Below are 22979 nucleotides of genomic sequence, written 5' to 3'. Positions count from 1 at the left end.
TTTTCGGTAATTTTTACAACGTTTGTTCATAATTTTGTACTTAAAAAAGTTGACGAATATAAAAAAAAATACAATTATAGTGCAATTATCGATTGTAACAAGATCAGTGCCCAAAATTGGGACCAAATCATGTGCAGCTAAAGAGATTCGTGATTGTGGTCTTTTTTAAGTAATGAATTACTGAAAGAAAACTACTCAATGACAATGACATGAGAAAGAAAAGTATAGTTACACTAGGTTTTGTGCAGAAAATGCACAATTGGCCCTAAAAAGTGTTTGATTGTGTGGAATCGTTTGTGAACACTCTTTTAGCTTTGAAAATGGTGGACCAAAATCGAGCTATACATCGACTTCTGTATTTAATAGACTTTGTTATGCAACACTCAAGTTACGCGAATTTTTAGTTTTGACAGTTCATACGTCAAATTGGTACAATTTCCTCGAACAATTGCCAAATTCTAAATAAACTGCAGTTTTGCTAAAAGTTTGAAATCGCTGTATACAGGTAGTCTCCGAGATACATAGTACCTCTTATACGCGGATTTGAAGATATGCGGTTTTCTAAATTTAACAGTTTGTTCAGGCTCAGGCACGGAAGCCCTGTCAGTTGATTCGTGTTTGACGAAACACGAAGATCATTCGTTAAGTTCGGAACTTTCAGGAACGATCGATTAGTTTATAAGTATAAGTGGATTTCGTGAAATAAATCTCTTCTAATTGTACAATACGAGAAACAACACCCTTTAAATATAAAACGCTAGAAAAAATTACACCGAAACGCGAAAGAACATTGCCCGAAATCGTAAGATTGAACATTGGTGCCGTGACCAGGATAACGACGGATTCTGGTTTTAAATAATTTTATGTATTCTCGCGATATTTGTGATTATTGCGCGTGTAACTTAGCTTTAGTCGCAACACCGTCGACCGAGCTCAACAAATTGTACAAACAATTTGAACAAATTGTACTGATTTCATACATCAATAGTCAAACACCAGTCAAAATTATATCTAATAATGAATTAAGTGCCTAAAACCACCTCCTACTTGCAAAATTACACAAAAACTAGTGATATTTTGGCTGAAAATCACGAGATTCGACTTACGCGGAAATTTGAGTTACGAGTTACGCGAATGTCCCTGGAAAGCATTATTTGCGTAACTCGGGGTTAAAGACTGTATTACATTGTGTATCACATATACCGCTTATAGTTGAAGTGCTTCAGAAAACTTTCGACTGCTATACCCGCGGATCCGGTCGGCCCCGAATGGCTCCTCCTACGGCTCCTACGGCTCCGGCTGCCGACTAGCGACTCCGTACGGTTCCGGACGGCTCCGGGCGCAATCGTCGATTTTATTTAGCCGGAATCGGAGCCGGAGTAGCAATGCTCGGAAGCGATTCCAAGCCGTGGGTTGCGATTCCAGATAACCCATCACTATAGTGTGCGTTTCGGTGCTTCGGGACCGAGCGCGCGCACAACACACGCGGATGATAATGCCGCGTATTTAGTCTAGCCGGATGATGCGAACGAACTTTAGTGTTTGATCGCTCCCCGTGTAGGGCGCGCACACAGCCGAGATAGTGAGCCGAGCAGTTGCCAAATCGCCGAACTGACCGTCGCGTGGTTCTAAATCAACGCAGAAAGTTTTTTTTGCGTGCTGTGTCCCTCTCTCTCTCTCTCGAAGCGTAAGTGTAACCCGGTGTGCGGGCTAAAGAAGGGGGTGAGATGGTTGGGGGTTCGGTGTGGTGTTAAGTACTTCTGCTCACTGTTTTGATAAACCTCCGCACAATGCGTTGCCCCAGAGAGTGTTGTACCCGATGTGCAAAATCCGCCTTCGCTTTCGGCGCAAGGCGACAAGAACGAGACGAGCTCGCGAAAACTTCGAACCTGGCAACAGGAAGAAAAAAAAAACGAAAAAAAAGACAACATCGATACAGAAACAGAGATTTAGTATGTAAAATCTAATGTAAAAAATGTTAATCGTTGTAAAAGAAAAACAGCAACCGAATCGCAAGTGCTGTTTGACCGTCCCGGTTATTAATAGCAGATGCGCATCCGCCAGTGTCACCATAAGAATGTTCGGCCGGTCGCCCGTAGTTTCGGTCAAGGGCAACTCGATCGTGTGTATTTCGTGGGTCCCTCAATCTTGTTTTGGAAAATGTCTGTGCATTTCAGCACTTTGGCGAGTGAATATTTTGAAGCCAGTCAGGGAAGCAACCGCGCGGGAAGAAACGTGAAATATGAAAGTGAAAGTGATGCATTAGAAAAACAAAAAAAAGAAATTTAAAAACGTGTTAACAATTTCTCACCCAGCCCGTTGGGTAGACGATTTCGCTTTCCGGCCTGTCTAGTAGCCGTTGGAAGGTTGTTGGACATTTTCGATCGCTTTCAGGGAAAAGGGGTTCTTTGCTACAAAACACATCTGCTGTTAATTAAGAAATCATTCGATTGTCCCCTAAAAACAGTGACATCCAGAGAGAGAAGAACCTCAAAAAATGAATCCAACCAAACCGAAACCTGAGACGCCATCTGTGGAAGAGTGGAACAAACGCCTTCAAGGATATCCACCGATGAAGGAATCTCTGAACCAACTAATTGTGAACTATTTCATCGGTGCGGGTTTCAAAGAGGCGGCTGAAAAATTCATCCAAGAATCCAACACCACACCAACGGTAAATGAGTGTTCGATAGGCTTCCGCTCCCGGATAATCGAAACCATCCGACAAGGCAACGCACTGGAAGCAATGGATTTGGTGGACAGTTTCGCACCAGGATTGGCGGAAAGTGACCGTTGGATGGTGTTCCGCCTTCAACAACTCCAGCTGATCGAGCTGATACGGGCTGGTTCGGTCGAAGATGCGCTCCACTACGCACAAACGGTGCGATGGGAATGTCCAGAACGTACGCAGCAAGTGGCCAGTGAGATTGAGCGCACCATGGCACTACTGTTGATGGTGCCACAGACTCGTAATACAGACTCATCTAGTTCGTTTAGTACGTTACTGGAGCAGCAGCATCGAGATCAGGTCGCACGAACAGTCAACGAGGCACTACTGCTCTGGGACAACCGGGAACTGCCCTCCGCACGGATGGAGCATCTCTTCAAGCTGATACTGTGGGCACAGGCCGAACTGGAGAGGAAGATGGTTCAGTTCAGCAAGCTGAAAAATATGGCCGAAGCTACATTTGAGGTAGAATAAAGTCAAAGAATGGACGAACAGGGCCCGCTGAGAGCTGATCCTCACAATCATCGGCGACGACCTACTAATGATAGTGGAGCACAACCCCAAACCCCAGCACGCCCTGAGCTAATGACGTAAGAGCAGCAAAATGTGGATGATGATGATGATGAGTGGTTTTGTTATCAACAGTGTTCGAAAAAAGAAGAGCAAAAAAAGCCGGATGCCGGAGAAGAATAGAGCGGGAAAAGTGGCACTTTTTGTTTGTTTGTTACACATTCGGGCTTAATTCTAGCGCTAAAGAACTTTGCTCCAACTTCACCGTTTATATAGCAAGTACTCAGCAAGAACTCAGATAAAATGAGGTGAGGGTTGGGTACACTTGACGCCTCAACAATTGTCTCATTTTGAGGCCAATCATCTCTAACCAATCGATTAAGAAAAAAAAAAAAGAGTCGGCCCAATGAAGGTTAAACCGGCTGCCCACTTCAGGCTTTGCAGAGGACCGAAGCTAATAACGGTTGTCTCCTACTACCGCTCCCGCCGCCGCAGCTCATAAAACGTAATTGATTCGCATTCGTACACAGAGCTGGCCCTGTCTTCTTGTTGTTGTTGCGGCATTAGATTGGGTCAACAGCATGGAGTGACCTTCGGGTGGACAACTGTGACGCGTTACACGGTACCGGTTCGTTGGATGGTAGCCGTACATACAAGACCCCGTTCTGTAGGGGACTGCTTATGCGGAGAGCTCCTCCAGTGCTGCTCAACTTCCACTAACGGCTCCAGAAAAGGGACCCGTTCCTGGGACCGTTATTAATTGGCTTATAATTTTGAAGGATTTTCAGCACCAACGCGTCGGGTTGGTTCACCCACGTGACTAAACGTGTTAAACAATAATGGCGCCACAGCAGCGTTTTGCAGAAGTTGATCATAATTCATCTTAGCAGCCTGGGTTTTGTTTGTCGCGTCCTCCGCTGCGTCCACTATTAAGCGCCACCTGTTTGCGTAAATCTTTCTCTTCTTTGCCATGCTTGTGCTGAGTGGTATTACGTAGCAATTACATTTTGCTTAAAAAACTCTTGTTTGTTTAAATAGCTTTATAAATCAAAACTTACCAAATAAACCGTTGATTGTTTTTAAATTTTCAAAATGCCGATATATCGTCCCAAACCGCAATAGCGTTCGATTTGAAAAAGCGGCCCCCATGCGGTTCTGGCCGCTGCAAACTCCACCAAGCGCCAAGCGGCTGTCAAAACCGTACGCCGTGTGACCTTCTTTTTCTTTTTTTTTCTTTTTTGTTGTTCAAATCCGCCAATTCGCGGTTACGTTTTGCTTTCTCTGCGCATGCTTCGCGCAACTGACGGTTCTCGGGGAGCGCGCGCAAAACGCAAAAAGAAGCGAACGAAACCTTCCGGAACATGCAACATCACCGTGCGGGGTATTATTGGTAAACATTTATGCTCGTACTTTCGCGTACGAACACGTATAACTGCGTGTGTTTGAGTGGTGTGTGTGAGTCGATTTCGGTGCTTTTGTTGACAGCTGATCATCCTCAGTAGGCCCTGCCGCCGGCGGCTGACTCATCAGGAGCAGAGTAAACGTGACACGAATATTAACAAAAAAGACGTGTTAAATCTATCACAAATTAGCGGACGGGGAAAAATAGATCCACCGACCATATTTTGCGCCGACCGTGTGTGTCTGTGTTGCTGGAAACCAGCCAAGCCTGAACGGAGCAATAAACACATTGCCAAGCCTCAAGCCCCGCGCCAGCAGCCTGGGTGGTAAGTTTGCGGTTCCCGTGTACGCGGGGCTTTGCATGGGGCGGAACAACAATGTTTACGGACACGCACAAATACGGCCGACGTGTGCAAAACAAGCCCCCGTTCGACCCATTCGACAACCAGCCCCCTCCCGCAGAGCTCATTGATTGAGGTCAATTATTTTCAAAGGCAACACAGCAAGCCGCACAGGCCCACCGGTAGGAGGTTCTTGCGGGAGGCAAAGATATTCACCGCAGCAGCAATCAAAACCCTCGATACCGGTTCCAACTGGAACGTGTGCCGTCCCGAAGCGGACAGCGTGATTAACGAAAAGTCTCCCCTCCAAGGTCCAAGGTGCCCTAATCTTGCGCGAAACAGCGTAACTGCGAAGAAGATGGACGAAGAGACGAGAATGCGCCGTATCTTGCGCTTGTTGATTGGCAAACAGCACAACGAGACAAGTGTGTTCCAGTGGCAAGCGCTTCTGCTGCTCAAATCTCATTCCCGCGGGACCGGTTTCGTCAATATATTCGCGTAATTTATGGTGGCGATTTTTATCGTCTTTGATTTTGAGGAAAGGTAACAACCCAAGCGAAATGCTTCCCTTTCGAACAGCGCCCCAAAACGGATCGCACGAATTATGCTGCGTCCAGCTTTAATCGCTCTACCTCGCAGATTGGAATAATCGGTTCATTAAAAAAAACACACACACACAAACGAACCCTCAGTGTGGCAGGGCACACAGCATCACTTTTGCCTTATTCGCGTTCGGTGTTTCGTGGTGTTCGGTGGAGTTTTGTTCCGATGTGCTAAAAACAAGAGCCAGGGCCGTGTGCTTCTTAAACCGTCACAAGCAAACAACAGGTAGCAAGCCCCGGTATCGGTACTAGCCATCTTGTAACCACCCTAGCAACCGCACACTACGTACGAATTCGCGTTTCAAAAATATTCTTTACCTAATCGGTCTGTTTTTCTTCTTCTTCCTCCATCCTCCCAGGACATCACACACACACACCACACCATGAGCGGCAAAGATACGGCCGAGGTGGAGGCCGCCCTGACCGAAAAGCAGCCGCAATCGCCCTCGAAAAGCCCCACGCATGCCGTCCTGACGCAGCTGACGCGCCGTGCCGCCATCGTGCAGATCGTGACGGCCGTCGTCGCCAACATTACGATCATCTCGTCTGGCATGGGCATCGGCTTCCCGTCCATCGCCATGATCGAGCTGACGAACTCGACCACCTCGGTGGTGCTGACGGAATCGGACGCCACGTGGTTCGGTAGGTGTACGCGGTAGCACGTGCTTTCTTCTGGAAGCGCTTGGAAGGCTCAACCAATTTACACTTTTTGTTGCGTTTCTATTCTTTCTGAAAAAACAGCATCCATCACGTCGATTATGTGCCCGTTCGGGGGGCTGCTTTCCGGCTACCTGCTCGACAAGGTCGGACGCAAAAAAACGCTCTACTTTATCAACATCATATCGATCGTTTCCTGGGCCATCATGTCGTTCGCGAGCCGCACCGATAGTGCGACCCTCTTTATCCAGCTAATCGTGGCCCGTATAATTATAGGTACGTACGTGTGCGTGTGTGTGTCACAACCGTCGGCAGTTTTATCTGCTTTCTTTGCCGTCCGTCGCAGTATCTATTGCCTCTTGACACCCCAAAAAAACATAATGGCCATCACTAATGATACGGTGTTTTTGTTGTTGTTGTTTGCCTCTTCTTCCCCCTACTCCCAATCGGACAGGCATTGCGATAGGCTTATCTAGCACTCCAGCATCGGTGTACGCGGCCGAGGTCGCCCATCCAAATCTTCGCGGGCGCCTCACGCTGCTGACCGCCTTCTGTACCGCGATCGGCATGCTTAGTATCTACACGCTCGGCTATGTGTTCAAGGTAGGTGGTGTACGACGCCAATCGAGCTTATCAGCCTGCTCGGAATTGATTGAGAACCGCACCGGGCACAATAGCAATGCAATTGTTCACTAATCCCTCTCTTGTGCATTCCTGTTCCCGTGTACCGTTTGCCAGAATGATTGGCGGTTCGTCTGTATGATCTGCGGCATCTTTACCGTCGTGTCGCTGCTCACCGTTATACCGCTGCCCGAGTCCCCGAGCTGGCTGGTGAGCAAGAAGCGCATGCCGAAGGCGGAACGCTGCCTCAAGGTGGTGCGCGCCATCAAGGAGGAGAATCATCCGGAGATACGGGCCGAGCTGGAGGCGCTCGAGGACAACATTGCCCGGTTCCGGTCGGCGCAGGATGGCAAAAAGTCGAAGCTCGATCAGCTGAAGAAGCCGGAAGTGTACAAACCGCTCGCCATCATGTGCACGTTCTTCTTTTTCCAGCAGTTTACCGGCATCTTTGTCATTATCGTGTACGCGGCCAGCTTTTCGATCGAAGCGGGCGTTGCGATCGACCCGTTCCTGAGTGCGGTGTTTGTGGGGCTGACGCGTGTCGTCACCACCGTGCTGATGTCGTTCATTTCGGACAAGTTCGGTCGCCGACCGCCGGCCCTGTTCTCTGGGTTCGGTATGGCGACGTGCATGTTCGGGCTGGCGGTCTGTGCCATCCATCCGGTGAAGGGAACGTCGCTTAGCTGGATCCCGACCGTGCTGCTGGTGGCGTTCATCTTCACTGCGACGCTTGGCTTCCTTACGCTACCCTTCTCGATGAATGCGGAAGTGTATCCGACCAAGATTCGTGGCTTTGCGTCCGGGCTGACGATCTTCTTCGGCTACACCATGTCGTTCATCATCCTCAAGATCTACCCCTCGCTGGTGGAAACGATCGGTAACTCGAACGTGTTCATCCTGTTCGGCTGCCTGTCCATGCTCGGCATTGCGTTCGTGTACTTCTTCCTGCCGGAAACGAAGGGCCGCACGCTGGAAGACATTGAAAGCCATTTCCGGGGCAAAAAGCAGTCGTCACCGGACAGCAAGCAGGAGGTGGAGATGAAAACGATGCTGAAAGCGAACGAAGCAGCCTAAAGGCGTTTTGCATTGGAATGGGGAAGGTTCGGAGCTGGAAAAGGAGCTCTATTTGCGAACAAAACCGAACATCGCTCCACCGAACCGAACACTTCTTCTTACAAGCAAAACACACACAAAATGAACAACTCAATGGAACCATGAACTGTGATAAGGCACCGGTACATTAAAGATTATGTGCGATTTGTTTCCTTTTTTCGCTTTTAATTGTTGAACAAAAAAGGGCGACACGCATTTCACTTATGAAGCTCTACCACCACCTGCCGGTGTAGCTGCTGCCGGTCGAATTAAAACGGGGCGCGTTAGTTGGGGGAAAGGGGGAGGGGCGTGATAAAGAGGTATATCAACGAGACCACACCACACCACACTGCCTGCGAAACCCTCTGCGGTGGCCCAAACCATTCTAAAGACGACAACGGGAGGTTTACTTACTATATCTACAACAAAACAAAACAAAACCGAGTGGGAAACAAAATATATGCAATCCATCCCAGTTTACAAAGATAAAGAAAATTCGAATCTATCACAAAACTGTGACCGTTTGTTTGGGTGTTTTTGTTGTTGTAATCTAATCCATCTTTTAAATGGTAATTGAATATTGATAAATTTTCATGCTTATCTTAATCCATCGCCCGCACATGTTGGCAGGGTAAGTAAAGGTTGTTTAGTTATTTTTTCCCACATCGGGGTGTTACTATTAACACCAAGTTACTTTCTTACTCACTTTCGAATGTGCACATAATTATTCACCGCCTCCGAGATGTTTTTCAACGGCTGTCAAATGATGTATTTGCATCAAAATAAAATTTGAATTATTAAACATGATTTTCAACACATCCCCAAAGAACTGTGTCAAACTCAATCCAGCTTAAGATGTGTTGAAAATCATGCTGAAGAAATTAAAAATTATGACGATGGAAATGAAATATCAGCTTAATGTGGATTAGCATTTTGCACACGGTGAATGACAACGTTTACATTCGAAACTGACTTGGAAAACCCTGTAATGCCGTTTACATTAGAAACTGATCCGAAACACAGTGTAATAATTTTTAATTTGTTAAGCATGATTTTCAACACTTCAACTGTCAACGGGTAATGCGATCATGCGGCAAACTTCGGTGAAAAACGATGGCAGCAGCCCGTTGAAGTGTTGAAAATCATGTTGAAGAAATTAAAAAAAAATATTATGATGAAAATAAATTGTCAGATCGACGTGGAATAACATCTTGCACGTTGAGGAAAATGACTTATATTTATTTACTACTTATTTAACTTATATTTATTACTTATATTATATTTATTTATATTCGAAAATGACTTGGAAAACCCTGTATTGGAGTTTGCATTTATCTGCGTTTTTATACATTTTCAACTTGTTAGGAAAGTTGTATATTTAACTTATTAATTAAGGCAATATTGAAATGGTAATATAAGCAGGAATTTGTGTCTCTTTTAATGGCTAGATGCACTACAATTTATAAACTGCTTCTTAGATTTTACACAATTTTCACTCTACTTGCGAAAGTATTGAACTATTGATTGAATTGAGTTATGTTTTGTAAATTTGAAAAAGTATTCTACATCGATTGATGTACATTTTTGTAGAATAGTTTAAAGCAAATTGCGAGTGTAACTGTTTCATGTTATCACTTTCGTACATTTTCCTAGCAACATAACTGGCAGAATGGTAAAGTATATGATATTTTTAGTTTTTTAATTACGAATTGTTGTTAGAAGTAATGATGACATGACACAAATAGAAATAGGGCCTAATTTGCAAAAATTGTGAAAATTTTAAATGAGAAAATTTAAAAAAAGTGTTATAAACAGTGTCCGGAACAAGATATCGATTCAGGGAAAACATTCAGAAAAAGTAAAAAATGTATGTGAACAATTTAACTCAGTGTTTGTTTACTTACATGCGTCGTATTCTTTTCTGTTCCAACGTATTTTAGCAAATATATCCAGCTGTCCGACAATTTTGTTGATACTGGAGAGACACAAGCACCTTTATGAGGAAGAAATAACAATAATTAATAATAAATTGTAATGAGCAACCTAAAGCTAGTCCATTACTTACCTTTTTGGATTGATTTATGTATGCACGATCGATTCCTTCTGAAAAGTTATGTTGTATTATTCTGCTCACACCTATAGGGGAGATTTCTTTTAACACTACAACATCAAAAAGGAAAATAAACCGCTTTGCTTGTGTTTTATGTAGCAGAAACGCGTTTATTCATGTTCCACTTCATAGAACCGAGTAAAATAAAAATTCAAGTATGGTGGTACAAAAAAATTAGTTAACCAATCAGATGGATTATCGATCTACATGAAGGTATAACGTATGCTTATTGGACACGAAACACAATCACCCGACCCCGGAGCGCATAGATATAGCTGCAAACCCTGCACAGAAACAAGCAAAGAGACGCCGCCGCCGCCACACTACTACTTCTCCTCACACCACTCGTTCTCCTTGCGGACCTGCTCCTCCTCGGCCGGCGTGAAGTCGTTCTTGATGTTGAACGTTTTGCGAATCTCTTCCGGGGTTTTGCCCTTGATCATGTTCGCCACCGTTTTGCAGGTCACATCCAGCAGCCCCTTGATGTCCAGATAGTTCGCGGCCAGGATCAGCTCGAACAGGGTGCCCTGGTCCACCTTCAGGAAGTCGGCATCCCACGAGCTGATGTCATCGGTGCGCTTTTCCTTGCTGTCGTCGTCCTCGACCGGGATCGGATCATCCTTGTGGAAGGTGGCCCACTGTAGCACCTTGCGCAGGATGGCCGAGTTGACGTTCGGCAGCGGCACGACCTCATCGTCCCCCTCGTCCATGCCCAGATCTTCCAGCATCGTTTTGATGGTGCCGGAGCATTTGGCGATCTGTACGTCCGTGTCGAAAATCTCCCCGTCCGACGACTGCAGCTTGATGGTAGGCATCTTGGATGTATTTGTTTTTGTATGTGTGTGTGTTAGGGCGAGATTATCGATTCCTAGGAAGCACTCTAAAAATACACAAAGAGCGAAAAACAAGGAAATGTTAGCGCACGTTTTTGGCACGCGATGCACGTAATTCCTAGCCAATTTTTACTTTCAATGGAAGTGCAATGGCTGGAGCTTTCCAGTAAGCAAAGGAAACAAGCGAAAAACCCTAAATTACTTACCGTAAAACGCGCTGGTAGGAAAATTTTCTGCGTGTTTATGCTGAAGCGCTTTACGAGACGAAATGGGGCTTCAAAACTAGCAGAAAACGGGTTGGGCCATAATAGGCTCAGATGTCACTTTTGACAGCAGCAGAACACAGAGGATTTCGAAATTAGAGGGCAAGATTTTTAGATCGATTTTGAACTGACGGTTATTAGAGACGGTCATATTATCATGAATTGAAAGTAGAGATCGATTGTTGATAATTTGAAACTTATTGAAATTCTACTACGGAGCATTTCATTAAGCACTTTAGTGCTGTGTTACATTTATTTTCATGTAGAAGTGAAATACACATTGCATGCTTTGTATTTGCAACAAAACAACCTTCATTGTTTAGCGTATTAGATACATTTTATGAAATTAAAAATTCAGAAATAGAATAAAATACTTACTTAACAGCAAAATTTGAAAAAAAGAGGCCTAAACAATTGAGAACAGCAACATTTTTGTCTCTAAAATATCACAGTCACAAACAATAATTTCACGTACAGCCAAGTAGGGGAAAGCGGGGCAAAATGGGCATGTTAAGCAGTTTACTGAATATTCCATTGAATATGCCACAAAACACAATTATTCATGCATTATTGTATGCCTCCACTATTTATCTATGGATTAAAATTGCCACATAGAATGAAAACAACTTAAAATCATGAAAACAGTGTAAAATAAAAGTTGATGTTTTACGAGAAGCTATTTTGACACGCGGGGTAAAATGGGCATAGCCCTGGGGCAAAATGGGCATATGTAAACAAACTGTGAAACGTCAAAACACTGGGGTAAAATGGGCCACAACAACTGCGCTTAGGTAATGGTCTATGCTTTTGCGCACCGTTTCGTGAATTGTATTTTCGTTCTATCTTTTGTTTTGCTGGTCAGGAAAGCCCTTAAAATTCTTCCAAAAATATGTTATCAAAATTAAAACAGTTTTTACACGTTTAAATCTACAAAATCGATTCTTTTGAAGCTGTGTCTGTTATCATTATTGAGGCGACAAATACAACACCATAGCCTCACCAAACGCCATTTGTCAAAAGTATCTGCCCATTTTGCCCCAAGCGTAACTGCCCATTTTGCCCCACGTGAAGCATTTTTGTATTTTATGTTATATTAGTAAAAATACGCATTCGATCGCCTTGCTTTCTTCAGACAAATTGTATAGAAATATCATATCTTTAAAAATATATAATGTAAAACTTCAACGCATCCCTGTGACACTGGGTTAAGCTTATTTTCGAAGTGACAAAAATTACATCAATATGCTACTAAACCTTATTTTGCACTTTTCTTGGTTATTTGTTGTGTTAGGGTTATGAAACTTACATGGTGTTCATAAAATACTCTAATGAATACATTTTGAGCATTGGAAAGTAGCTTTGTAGTCAAATAATGCTTAAATAGAGGGTGCCCATTTTGCCCCACATGCCCATTTTGCCCCGCTTTCCCCTACAGCTAACTAATATTAGGAGCTAAGTATCTCATTGTTAGGATGGCAGTTTAATATCAATATCTAATGGATGATCTAGTTTAAAAATGGAATATTTTTCCACTAGCTCTTCTTCCCTGCTGTATGATGCGGTTAGCAATGTTGCTAGAGGAAGAGACACGGAACGTCCCATGATCACTGTCGTCCATGATTTCTAGCTAAATCGTTTAAAACAACGACGATATTTTTAGTCAGACAACCAACAACACATTAAAAAAAAACGTCCGTCGGAGAAGCATTTCAATTTTCGGATTAAAGTAGTAACACCACACATCCGGAGTGGAGAGGTTGATTATGGAACCATTATACAGAGGGTAGAAAAAACGTTAAAAAGAGAAAGAGAGGGAGAAAGAGAGAGAGAGAAAGAGAGAAAGAGAAAAGGTTATGATAGCGCAACTAGGAAATACAAAGTAGTAACAGATACAGGTCTCATTTAATATCAGTGTATTTAATGCACATAATAGTTGGTTGTTTGGATTCTTCCTTGTTTTCGTAAGAATTAACTAAACAATCTGCAGCTGCATCGAGTACTGCTGATGGCTGACTAATTCCGCCATCGTATCCGTCTAGCTAGCACCTTCGTTTACTATCCTGTCAAACTGTCGGCTTAGTATCGATCACGATCGAGGTTACGGTGAAGCTGGTGACTTACGTACAGCTCGACGAAACTCTTAACGTAGCACATTGCTATACAAATCTACCTTCAGTATCTGTGTTTTCCCATCTACTCACCATATCTAATTATCTTGAATTACCGCTAACCGATAGTACACTAACGCAATGCGCCTCTGCTTTAGTAGCAAGATCACTTAAGGAACTCATAATGCATTAAAACCAATATGTCTGCACACACACACACTCTCTCTCGACGCAGCGTTTTAGTGGAGCGTATTCGTTTGTTTTTTTTTGGGGAGGTTTTCTTTTTTCAACGGGAATATTGTATCAATATTTGTGTTGCATTACATTCTTTGACACATTGGCAAGCGTTAACAATTTATACGTTTGAGCTTTACAATCAACGAACGTTCAAACCTGTGTGTATTACTCACGCACTAAGTACAGTGTACGATTTTATTTTGTTTTTGTTTTTCTCTCTTTCTTAAATCCAATCTACCAAAGTCGAAACATCTTACTGCTCCTGCTGCTGCTGCTGCTGCTTTGCTGTCTCTTCAAAGCAATGACCAATCACAGAGGGGAGTTTTGTATCTTTTTTTTTTCTTCTTCAAATTACAATCTACTACTCACTAATCGTGTGGGGTAACTATAAAAACGGAATCTTTGTAAACAAAACAAAAAACCAGGCGGGTAAATACAAACAAAAGTAGTAGCGATAAATAATCATCAAAACCAGAACGTAAAATGGGGAGAAAATTCGCTGCAAGAGAGCTGAATAGCTGCATCGTATGATTATTGTTGACAACAGTTTGGTTGCATCAAATACTGCACAAAATCGTATCGAATTGCGGAACAAAACGTGGACTGATTAACTTCTTAAAACAGAACCCGCCAGATCGGTTTTAAAATAACATGTTTTCTATTTGTACCATTCATAATTATTACTTTAAAATTGGTTTCGTATCTCTTCCTTACAAATGATACTTGAATACTACAAAATTAAACATAATTCGTTACCAATTCAATTATACAAGGTTTTCCGAGTCAATTTCGAATATCTACATCATTTTTCATTGATTGCGAGATGTTTTCCAGTTGCTGTCAAATGTTGTATTTGCATCACAATAAAATTTCAGTTCTTCCACATGATTTTCAACACGTCTCAAGCTGGATTGAGTTTGACAGTTCTTTGTGGTGTGTTGAGAATCATGTGTAAGAACTGAAATTTAATTTTGAGGCAAGTACACCATTTGCCAGCTGTTGAAAAACATCTTGGAGGTGGTGAGTAATGTTGTCCACATTTGAAACTGACTTGGAAAACACTGTAAAACAATAAATGTTTTAGATGAAAGACTTTAAACAGCATATAAACGGAAGGGTCGTTGTATTGTTGTCGTTTCTCGCTGATCAAACAATTTACCAGAAAAAAAAACCCATACACCCCAATAATGAAAAAAACTATCGAATCTAAAACACTAAATAACAGGATAGTGTAATTTTGTAAACTTAAAATTATGCTAAATAATACCAAAGAAGAAAAAAACACAATAAAACCCTATGGCAAAACATTAACACGTTTTTTGATCGAGTTTTGCTCGTTTCACTTTTGACGTTCACATCTGCATTCACACATCTGTTGAGCAAATCAATTCGTGGAGGGAGGTAGGAGAGAGAGAGGGAGGGAAAACTAGATAACGGGGCCAACAATCAGCTTAAACAGTACGTTTCTGCTGCACACCAACGAACGCACCGAAAAGAGACGAGATAAGAGTCATGTAAAAATCGGAAGAAACAAAAAAACAATCGTAAGAATAAACGTTACAATGCCAATTAATATACGAAACAAAAGGATAAGAATGTATAAAATGTTGTTGCAAACAGTGAAATGAAAATGAAATTTAGAAAAAAGAAAGAGAACATGCAACCGAAACAAAACTAAATATAGTAAAAAAGAAAATTAGGTAAACAAAAAGCATAACCCCATATATATAACGCCATTTTGTTTGCAAACATACGCCAAATACCAGCCAAATAACCGGATGGTGGTTTACTATTTCACATAAAATTAGATCCCAAACTACTTAGTATGTTGATCGCATCGTTAGCTTCGTGTGCCGCATCGGAATGTTGCTGTCGCTGCACGGGTTGTGTTGTAGTATTGGTGGTTTAGTGATTAGTTTAGGTTTGTGTGTGAAATCGGTGGCCAAAACGGGAGTTCGCCAGACGAGAAAGTAGTAGAAGTAGTAGTAGTGGTAGTAGTTGCAGTTGTAGTAGTTGGAGAGTGGTCGGTGGCAATTGTTGTCGATAGTAGTAGATTGTAGGGAAATTATAGCACAAGGCGGAAGAGAGTATGTGCGTGTGTATTGATTTGTTGGTTTTGTTTCAGTTGTCGTTGTTGTTGCGAGTTGCAAGAAAATTATGATTTGTTTGGACGCATACATACGGGACGACGTGTGACACCCAATAGTAAGAACAATTACACACAGTTGAATCACGCACACGACAGTGCACAGACGCGGGGGTTTGGGTCAAAATTGGGGGTCGTGAAAAGGGGTCGTAGGTTACGTAGGTAAGCGCATGCATGCAAAAAATAGGGATACATTATTTAGATCACAATCAACGAAATCAACGGTTAAGTAAGTAAGTAGATCATACAGGTTAAGAAAACTAATCGTTACTCTTCTACTGATGGCCTTTCTCTGGACGTACACACGCTAATGCTGCGCCAACAATTCACATTATTCATTAACATAGAATGTTATCTATGCGTCTACCCACTGGATGATACTACTTCAACTCTCTCTCTCTCTCTCTCTGTGTAAGGTTCAATAATTCAATATACTGCGACCCAATATATAGGCCCCTGGCGGTATAAAAACTGGCAGAAAATTTCTATCACCATTCATTCCACAAACGGCCAGTCTTTACTTTAGGGACGCCTCACTTGAGGGTAGCCTCAACTACGCTACACATACGCTTCTGTTTTATGCACAATTATACAATTATTTCGCTTATTTTATGTTCCTGCTAAGAAAAAGCAACTTGCTACACCGTTTTCCTTTTTAAACTAAACGTTCCCATTTGACTAGACAAAGATAAATACCACCGTTATAGTATAGTAGGGTTTAACTACCCATTAATACACCTTTTTTTTCTAACAATAATCCCGAGACACTCACCAAACAAAACAAGAAAAACAAACACGCTTACGGGCAAATGCGCACACCGCAAGCGAGGCACGACTGCATATTTTTTAATTACTGTACGCTTCTTCCTTCCAATGCTTATATGCCTACCATTGGGCGATGAGGGAGTGTGAATGTGAGTGTGTTTATGTGTATTTATGAGTTAGTATTAGTACTAGTAGAACTATTTCATGCATTTTCTTTTACGTTTGCCAACCACGGTTTAATAGAAAGAGAGAGAACAGGAGATGCTATGTTAAAATTCCTTACTTAACCCCCTCCTTTCTTCCTTTACTACAAAATGCACTAAAATGCAATTGTTCCCTACGAGTGTGAGTGGGTTTAGTTTTCACAAGCTCATCTGCTCTTATGCGCACACTACACCGCGCAACGGATGCTTTTTAGTCGCGGTTTTTATAGCTTGCAAATATCGTGCTGCGATCGTCCGAAACGAGGCGTATACTTACGCGATTGATTGAATTCCTTCGGCCGGTACCGTCGGCGGGACCGCCGCGCGACGCACGATCGTCGTCGTCGATGCACAGATCGGAATCGGAGTCCGAGCGACGCGTTGGCCCGTCCTACAATTGAATGAACGAATGTTGTGGATGAAATGTTTAGCAATAACGCAGCAATGGAGGAATGCTTTTCTGTACACACCTGTGTTAGTTGTTCGGTGGTGGTAAGCAGACGAGCCAGCGGGCTCAAGCAAACGGGTAGCGTCTCGAGCAATGTTGGACGCGAGTGGGTTAGCAGGGGTTTCATGTACCTGAAAATGGGCATAAAATTAGAATTAGTAATAGTAAGAATCAACCAATAACACACTAAATTCCTACCTTGAGTCGAAATTGCCCCACAGCCGAGCTAAAACGGCCTTTTCGTGGCCCCTCCTTGTGCCTCCCGGTGTGGTGGCACCCTCACTGTCCGGATTTTCCAAATCCTTTGCGCATAAAGTAAAACGGAAACATTACTATTAAAGATAGCTGGAGACAAGCGTTTAAGCTCTCATACAGTCAAACAGCAAACTAGCGTAACAATTCCAAATAAAAGCCCAAGGCTAACTGGTTTGGGGGAGGAATGAATACCAATTAAAACATGTAAGGAATGTGACTTTAGCGGTGATGAGTGTGATAAAACAATAGGAAAATGCATGATAATGTGTGTTTGCGGGGTAGATCACGATTCGGGGTCTAAGTTCTCCGAAAGCACAAAATAATACTAAAGAATCGTCTTCACTAAGTCTTTTTTGACTAAATGTTCTTTCCAATACAACCTACCAAACTAATCTAATAAATAATACTAATTTAAACCTATTGCATACTACTTTTCAATTTAACTAGTACAATTTTGAAGGTAAAAATGTAATAAACGCCTCTTACCAGAGAACTTGCCCTCCTATTAACTTGCAGTTGGCTAAGGTTTAAACCAACGTCGATCGACTTTAAAATTAAACCGACCGAACAGGATTTGTGTGCCGAAATGTGCGAAAAGCAATGATGGAGAAACATTTGTGTTGGATTAGTTTTTTTGTTGTTGTTGCTGTTAGGGAATGGTGCAAATACGCTATTTCAAAACAAATAAATGGCAGGTGAAAGGTGAAAGGGGAAAGCGCAATGATCTACACCGACTGCTGTATGCGACGAGTGACACTAGCTAAGCAACGCTTAATCGATAAAGATGGGAAGGAACATTCGAAAGAAGCGACGAAACCATGGAAACGCAAACACGCATAGGACGAAAGGATTTGGACGCAAGCAGCTGGATGAAAATCGGCCGATCGCATCGATTAACGAACGAAGCAAACACGCACGCACGCATACAACAGTATTTGGGCGAGGAAGACAGGCATGCACACATATTAGAATATCATTCATCAACTCCACTAGCTAATGATCAAACAACGAACAACAATCCTAATGCGTTAGGACATGCTTCTTCACTGTTTTCGTTACACATACCCCAGCTGTGTTCTCCATCGAATTGTACACCTTTTTTTTGGGTTGTGAGTGTTGGTAAGAGGGGTGGTGGTGAGAGAACAGTGCGCCAGTGGTGTACATTGTTTATGGAAATAATAACGATTCAGAATTATTTTCGAGAGTAGTTTTTTTCCTCACGAATTTGCATCAAGCAGAGCGTTCGTTTTGATTCGGTGAGGTTTTTTTGTAAAATTAAAATAGGATTAGCACAACCAATATTTTAAAAGAGATGCATTATTTAGGCCAGGGTGGCTTTATGACCGTTTGTTATCACAGTGCAACACTAAAGTGCAATGGAAGATATAAAAAAACCGATAATTAAAACATCATTTTGCTTTACTTACGCTTCGGACGCCTTGGTAGGGTAGAACTTCTGTTTCATCATCAACACCAACACTGAAAAGAGTCGTCGAGACATTAGAAATGAATGGTTCGCTTGACCCTACTGCAACATTATTGCTTACGGAATATTTAACCAGTTGAGCAGAAAGTTGGCTGCCCCACCCTGGATGATCACGGTCGTAATGACAATGAGCGACGTGGTCGTTAACATTGCCTGCCTTGCGTCGGAAACCGTGTTGCGAATCGCCAGTGCAAAGGACATGGCACCTCGTAGGCCTGTGCGAAAGAAACATAAAGTAAAGACATTAAAGACATTTCACTGCTTAATGAGGCAGTACGTGAACGTGCGGGCAACGTACCGGCAAAGAACAGCATGTGCTGGAAGTTCCACGAAATCTTTGGCTTTCTAGCTATATTTAGTAGGGCTGACAGGGGATAAATATTTACAGCACGCCCTATAGCCGCACACATCTGTGGAAGGGTAACAAACATTAATATCGTACAGGGAGGCACTCATAAAGCCCTGAAACACTTACAAAACCGGTAAAAATAAACAGCGGATCAAAGTGGTGCTTCGGGAAGGTGAACATGGACACGCCGATGTACGAGAAGATGAAGTTTTCGGCCAGGAAGTTAAGCAGCTCAAATATCTGCTTCGTGCGCGTGCGGGAATCATCGGACAGGTTGTTGTACGTGTAGTGCGCTTGGCAGATGCCGCAGAATAGTACCGCGACCACTCCTGCGAGTTAAAACATATAATAAATGGTAACTCTAGACGTCCAAATAATCCCCTATCGCTTCACTTACCTGTTAGCTCGGCCGCTTCGGCGATCAAAAATGTACTGTACGACATCAGCACAAACAGGGCCGACTCGAGCAGCGGAAAGTCTCGTATCCGCGTGAACTTGGTCATCATTGCCGTCACGCAACCCATCGAGGCGCCGATCAGCAGCGAGAACGCAAACACGCTGAAGAAATCGCCCAGCGAGCGGAGAAACGCGTGCCCTTCAAACTCGCCGTTGCTCGAGTAATGTTCGCCATAGTTTTGGATAGCGCTGCACACGCAAAAGATACAATAATTAGTCAAATTTGATTAATTAACAATAATCCTTATTCTACTCACCCACTTAGCACGATCGCAACGGCATCGTTCAGTACACTCTCGCCGAACACGAGCGCGTACAGATTCACGTCCACATGCATATCGCTAAAGATGGCCAGTATCGTAAGCGGATCGGTCGGTGAAATCAGTGCCCCGAAGTAAAGCGTGTCCAGAAAGGTGAAGCTCGACTTGAGCTTCGGCATCAGCTGCACGAAACCGTACATCAGCGCACCGATCAAAAACGCCGACAGTGTGGTGCCGATGATGGCAAACATTAAAATAGCACCAAGGTTGCGGAAAAAGTATTTCTAAAATAATACAAAATTGTAATTCAATCAGTAATCTGCAGATAAAATCCTGCAACAACTCTAAACCGTACCCGCTTCAAGCTGTACCCGGCGTGGAAAATGATCGGCGGCAGGATGATGTTGAAGAACACTTCCGGATCAAAGGTGGCTTTCAGGTCGATCTCGTTCTCCTCCACATTGCCCAGCTCGCCCCGAAAGCTGTACGTGTACGTTTTGTTCGCCTTTACCGGCTGGTCGGAACCGTGCGGAAGATTGCCCGGAAACTTGAGCCACAGCGTGTCCGGTGGGAGGCTCTGGTTGAACTTGGCATCCGGTTCCGCTTCCACCGAAACGTGTATGATTGGGGTGGTGGTGCCGGCGTAGCGGATGATGGCTCCCACGATGAGGCCTGGTGGTAGAGGAAGGGAAGAAAGGGAGAAAAAAAAACAAACAAAAAACAGTTGTTATCAAACAGTTACACTAATTTGCATAAAACCTTTTTTTTCTTCTTCACAAGTAATTACATATGAGCGCACATTGTCGTGGTTATATTATCACAGCCGGTTTCCCGTGAACTGCAGCTGGCGACGAAAAGTAAATATAGCAAGTACGTACATGACCATTAGAAGGCCATGCAGGGGAGGAACACACATCGCACTACCATACAGTGTGTACTGCCGTTGCGCAAAACGCATTAGTCATTCGAGCCTCGCTGCCGCCGCTTTGTATGTCCCCTTCCACTATCAGCACTGTAAAATGATCCGTCCCCGTACAGCCGTACCATATGGGAACGCGCTGGGCGACGCACAGCCGTACTATTGATTACAGACCGCGCGTTAATATTGGAATAATCCGATTTTCTTTCCGGTTTGCTTTCCTTCCCGTTTAGTTTCGTTGGTTTTGATAACACCGCACCGTAACATTTCACGCCACTCACTGAAGCTAGGACAGAATTGGAAAGAGAAAAAAAGGAAAAGACATGTTGGGAGAAACTTTTCACTTACCGTAAATCACGGCCAGCCCCGTCTCATGGAGCCAGGAGACGCGCCGATGTTTGAACAGCCATATCGTTAGCACCGTCAAAGTTAGCAGGAAGGTGTAAAGCAACAGATTGAGCGAATCGATCTGATGGATTTTGTTTGCCTTCGCATCGAGCTCGATGTCGGTCGATTCGGCCGTAACGACCGCATCCAGCAGGCACCATTGGGCGAGCACCAGCAGCACCACGGCGGGCAGGAACCGGTACCGGGAGCGCTGCTGGTGGCTGGTGGCCGATTTCGCCGCACGCCGCCTAAACATTGCTGTACCCTCGCCCGGTTGGGCTATGTTGGCCCGGATCGGATCAGGCTCCCCGTGTGGATCCCCCGGACAGGCGGCGGACCGAGACACTTGGTATCGACTAGCTACTGCGAACGGTGCACGGTGACGGCAGGGAGCTGGATGATTGCGGGTTCGATTTTACTTTTCTCGCGATTCTTCTCGAGCGTGAACTACACGAAATTGGGGGAATAACCCCGGGGCCAACGCAGAAAAGCACACCTTCAGCCGCTGCTGCTCTTCTCGCCTTTGTTATTCCGTTGTGGACTGCTCTTCCACTTCGTTTTGTTGATTATGGAATTGATTTTTTTTTTTCTTTCGTCTTTTGTTATGACAGCCAGTAGTTTGACAGTTGGTTGCTGCTGCTCGAACGCACGATGACAATGTGTTCGAGCAGTGCATGGCACTCGAAAAAAATAAAAAAAAATTGAAACGTAATTTTGTTTATAGTTTTTTGTACATGTTTCGCAATTTTCTAGCTTTTTTCTGATATCTTTATTTTTTTCATTTGAATATCTTTTTATTTCACTTTTGTGTTGCAATGTGTCATTTTAGATGACCGTAGCTTTCCACATGCAAACAACAGTGTGGTAGTAGCACTCGTGGTTTCATGGATCATGGAAGTTGTTTATGTGCGTCGTAATTTTCCTGCTTGGAAGTGTAGTTTTACCAGTTAAACTTGTGTTTTACATCAAGAAACTTCCGTTGCATAATACAACCATCATGAAAAATGTAAAGGTAGGTTTGTTTACATCACCATTCTACTAACTTAGCGCGCCACAAGCGTTCCATTGTTTTGCATGTTGTTGGAATCTCGTAGGACGCGTTTAGGGTACTTCCTCTGACACCTCAGCTTGGGCTTTACTTTGTGGATTGTCCTATGCTCGTCAGGATCCGGGCGGTCTTGGTTAGCTTTTCCTTCCGACGATCTTTGTAGTCCATGTCTCAGATGCAGGGTGTAACTCCTGGAGTCCTAGCGCTAGCGAATCAAACACTACGCAGACTAAGCGGCGGCGTGGGGCCCTGTTACCAACAGGGGTCCCAAGATCAGAATTCCCGCTCGTGAGCAAATTCTTGCAGATTCAGCCTTAATTCTCGAGTCACCGACCTCCGCTCGGTGCTTTAGTAGACCTTGTATCAGTTGACCGTTTAGGGTCTTATCTCGCAGTATACCTCTACTGGTTGCTAGACAGCATTACCAGCCCCTACTCAATTCCCAATATGGCTTCACATGTGTGTCTGTACTTCTTGTAGTTACCGAAAATTAGCGGAAGGTGGTGGCAATTGATAGTAGCAATCAATTTGGAAGTGTTCCTGCTGCTGGATGTCAATCTGAAGTGACTTGGAGTCTAAGCTCATTCCCGAAATCTTCACCATCGAGCCTCGGAGGGTCCAGTCTAGTGTTGAGTTGGCTAGAAGACAGGCAAGTACATCTTACTGATGAAGTCGTTTGTTGGTTACATATAGCATTTCTTATTTGTGGGCCATTTGTTGTTAACTGGATCAGCTTGATCGTGATGCCATCATG

General features: G+C 43.6%; 3 protein-coding genes across 17 annotated transcripts; 1 reads left to right on the top strand and 2 right to left on the bottom strand.

Moving 5' to 3' along the window:
* Nucleotides 1–1520: 1520 nt before the first annotated feature.
* LOC4578076 (facilitated trehalose transporter Tret1) lies at nt 1521–8465 on the top strand. 4 transcript variants are annotated; one of them, XM_001237605.3, is made up of 5 exons: nt 1521–1687; nt 5942–6224; nt 6324–6515; nt 6694–6842; nt 6978–8465. In XM_001237605.3, the coding sequence occupies exons 2-5, from the start codon at nt 5966–5968 to the stop codon at nt 7932–7934; spliced, it is 1557 nt and encodes a 518-aa protein (XP_001237606.2). In that variant the 5' UTR covers nt 1521–1687; nt 5942–5965; the 3' UTR covers nt 7935–8465. The 4 variants fall into 4 exon arrangements, with proteins under 4 accessions (XP_001237606.2, XP_061513855.1, XP_061513856.1 ...); XM_061657871.1 differs by lacking the exon at nt 1521–1687 and adding an exon at nt 4622–5868; XM_061657872.1 differs by lacking the exon at nt 1521–1687 and adding an exon at nt 4742–4965.
* Nucleotides 8466–10141: 1676 nt separating this feature from the next.
* Nucleotides 10142–11240, bottom strand: LOC1275570 (S-phase kinase-associated protein 1). Its single transcript, XM_314827.3, has 2 exons — nt 11102–11240; nt 10142–10942 (listed from the first exon to the last, which is right to left on the bottom strand). The coding sequence occupies exon 2, from the start codon at nt 10875–10877 to the stop codon at nt 10389–10391; it is 489 nt and encodes a 162-aa protein (XP_314827.2). The 5' UTR covers nt 10878–10942; nt 11102–11240; the 3' UTR covers nt 10142–10388.
* Nucleotides 11241–12594: 1354 nt separating this feature from the next.
* Nucleotides 12595–21773, bottom strand: LOC1275569 (sodium/hydrogen exchanger 6). 12 transcript variants are annotated; one of them, XM_061662613.1, is made up of 14 exons: nt 21139–21761; nt 20227–20543; nt 19869–20155; nt 19553–19800; nt 19282–19484; nt 19105–19216; nt 18868–19021; nt 18748–18799; nt 18386–18415; nt 17807–17866; nt 17264–17367; nt 17088–17196; nt 16895–17008; nt 12595–12785 (listed from the first exon to the last, which is right to left on the bottom strand). In XM_061662613.1, the coding sequence occupies exons 1-14, from the start codon at nt 21431–21433 to the stop codon at nt 12669–12671; spliced, it is 2202 nt and encodes a 733-aa protein (XP_061518597.1). In that variant the 5' UTR covers nt 21434–21761; the 3' UTR covers nt 12595–12668. The 12 variants fall into 12 exon arrangements, with proteins under 12 accessions (XP_061518597.1, XP_061518598.1, XP_061518600.1 ...); XM_061662615.1 differs by lacking the exon at nt 12595–12785 and adding an exon at nt 13055–15378; XM_061662619.1 differs by lacking the exon at nt 12595–12785 and adding an exon at nt 13055–14972 and having other exon boundaries at nt 21139–21760.
* Nucleotides 21774–22979: the final 1206 nt, after the last annotated feature.

This window comes from Anopheles gambiae, chromosome 3 (genome assembly GCF_943734735.2).
Source record: "Anopheles gambiae chromosome 3, idAnoGambNW_F1_1, whole genome shotgun sequence".
Taxonomy (NCBI): Eukaryota; Metazoa; Arthropoda; class Insecta; order Diptera; family Culicidae; genus Anopheles; species Anopheles gambiae.
The sequence above is the reverse complement of the archived record's forward strand: the minus strand, read 5'-3'. Positions and strand labels throughout refer to the sequence as shown.

Excerpts from the sequence above, each read along its gene's own strand:
- LOC1275570 (XM_314827.3), bottom strand. The coding sequence starts at position 10,877 with ATGCCTACCATCAAGCTGCAGTCGTCGGACGGGGAGATTTTCGACACG.
- LOC1275569 (XM_061662613.1), bottom strand. The coding sequence starts at position 21,433 with ATGTTTAGGCGGCGTGCGGCGAAATCGGCCACCAGCCACCAGCAGCGC. Across the intron at positions 19,485-19,552 it reads CGAAGCGGCCGAGCTAACAG|GAGTGGTCGCGGTACTATTC; the intron begins GTAAGTGAAGCG and ends TTTAACTCGCAG. Across the intron at positions 19,217-19,281 it reads TGTTTATTTTTACCGGTTTT|ATGTGTGCGGCTATAGGGCG; the intron begins GTAAGTGTTTCA and ends ACCCTTCCACAG.
- LOC4578076 (XM_001237605.3), top strand. The coding sequence starts at position 5,966 with ATGAGCGGCAAAGATACGGCCGAGGTGGAGGCCGCCCTGACCGAAAAG. Across the intron at positions 6,225-6,323 it reads ATCGGACGCCACGTGGTTCG|CATCCATCACGTCGATTATG; the intron begins GTAGGTGTACGC and ends CTGAAAAAACAG. Across the intron at positions 6,843-6,977 it reads CGCTCGGCTATGTGTTCAAG|AATGATTGGCGGTTCGTCTG; the intron begins GTAGGTGGTGTA and ends ACCGTTTGCCAG.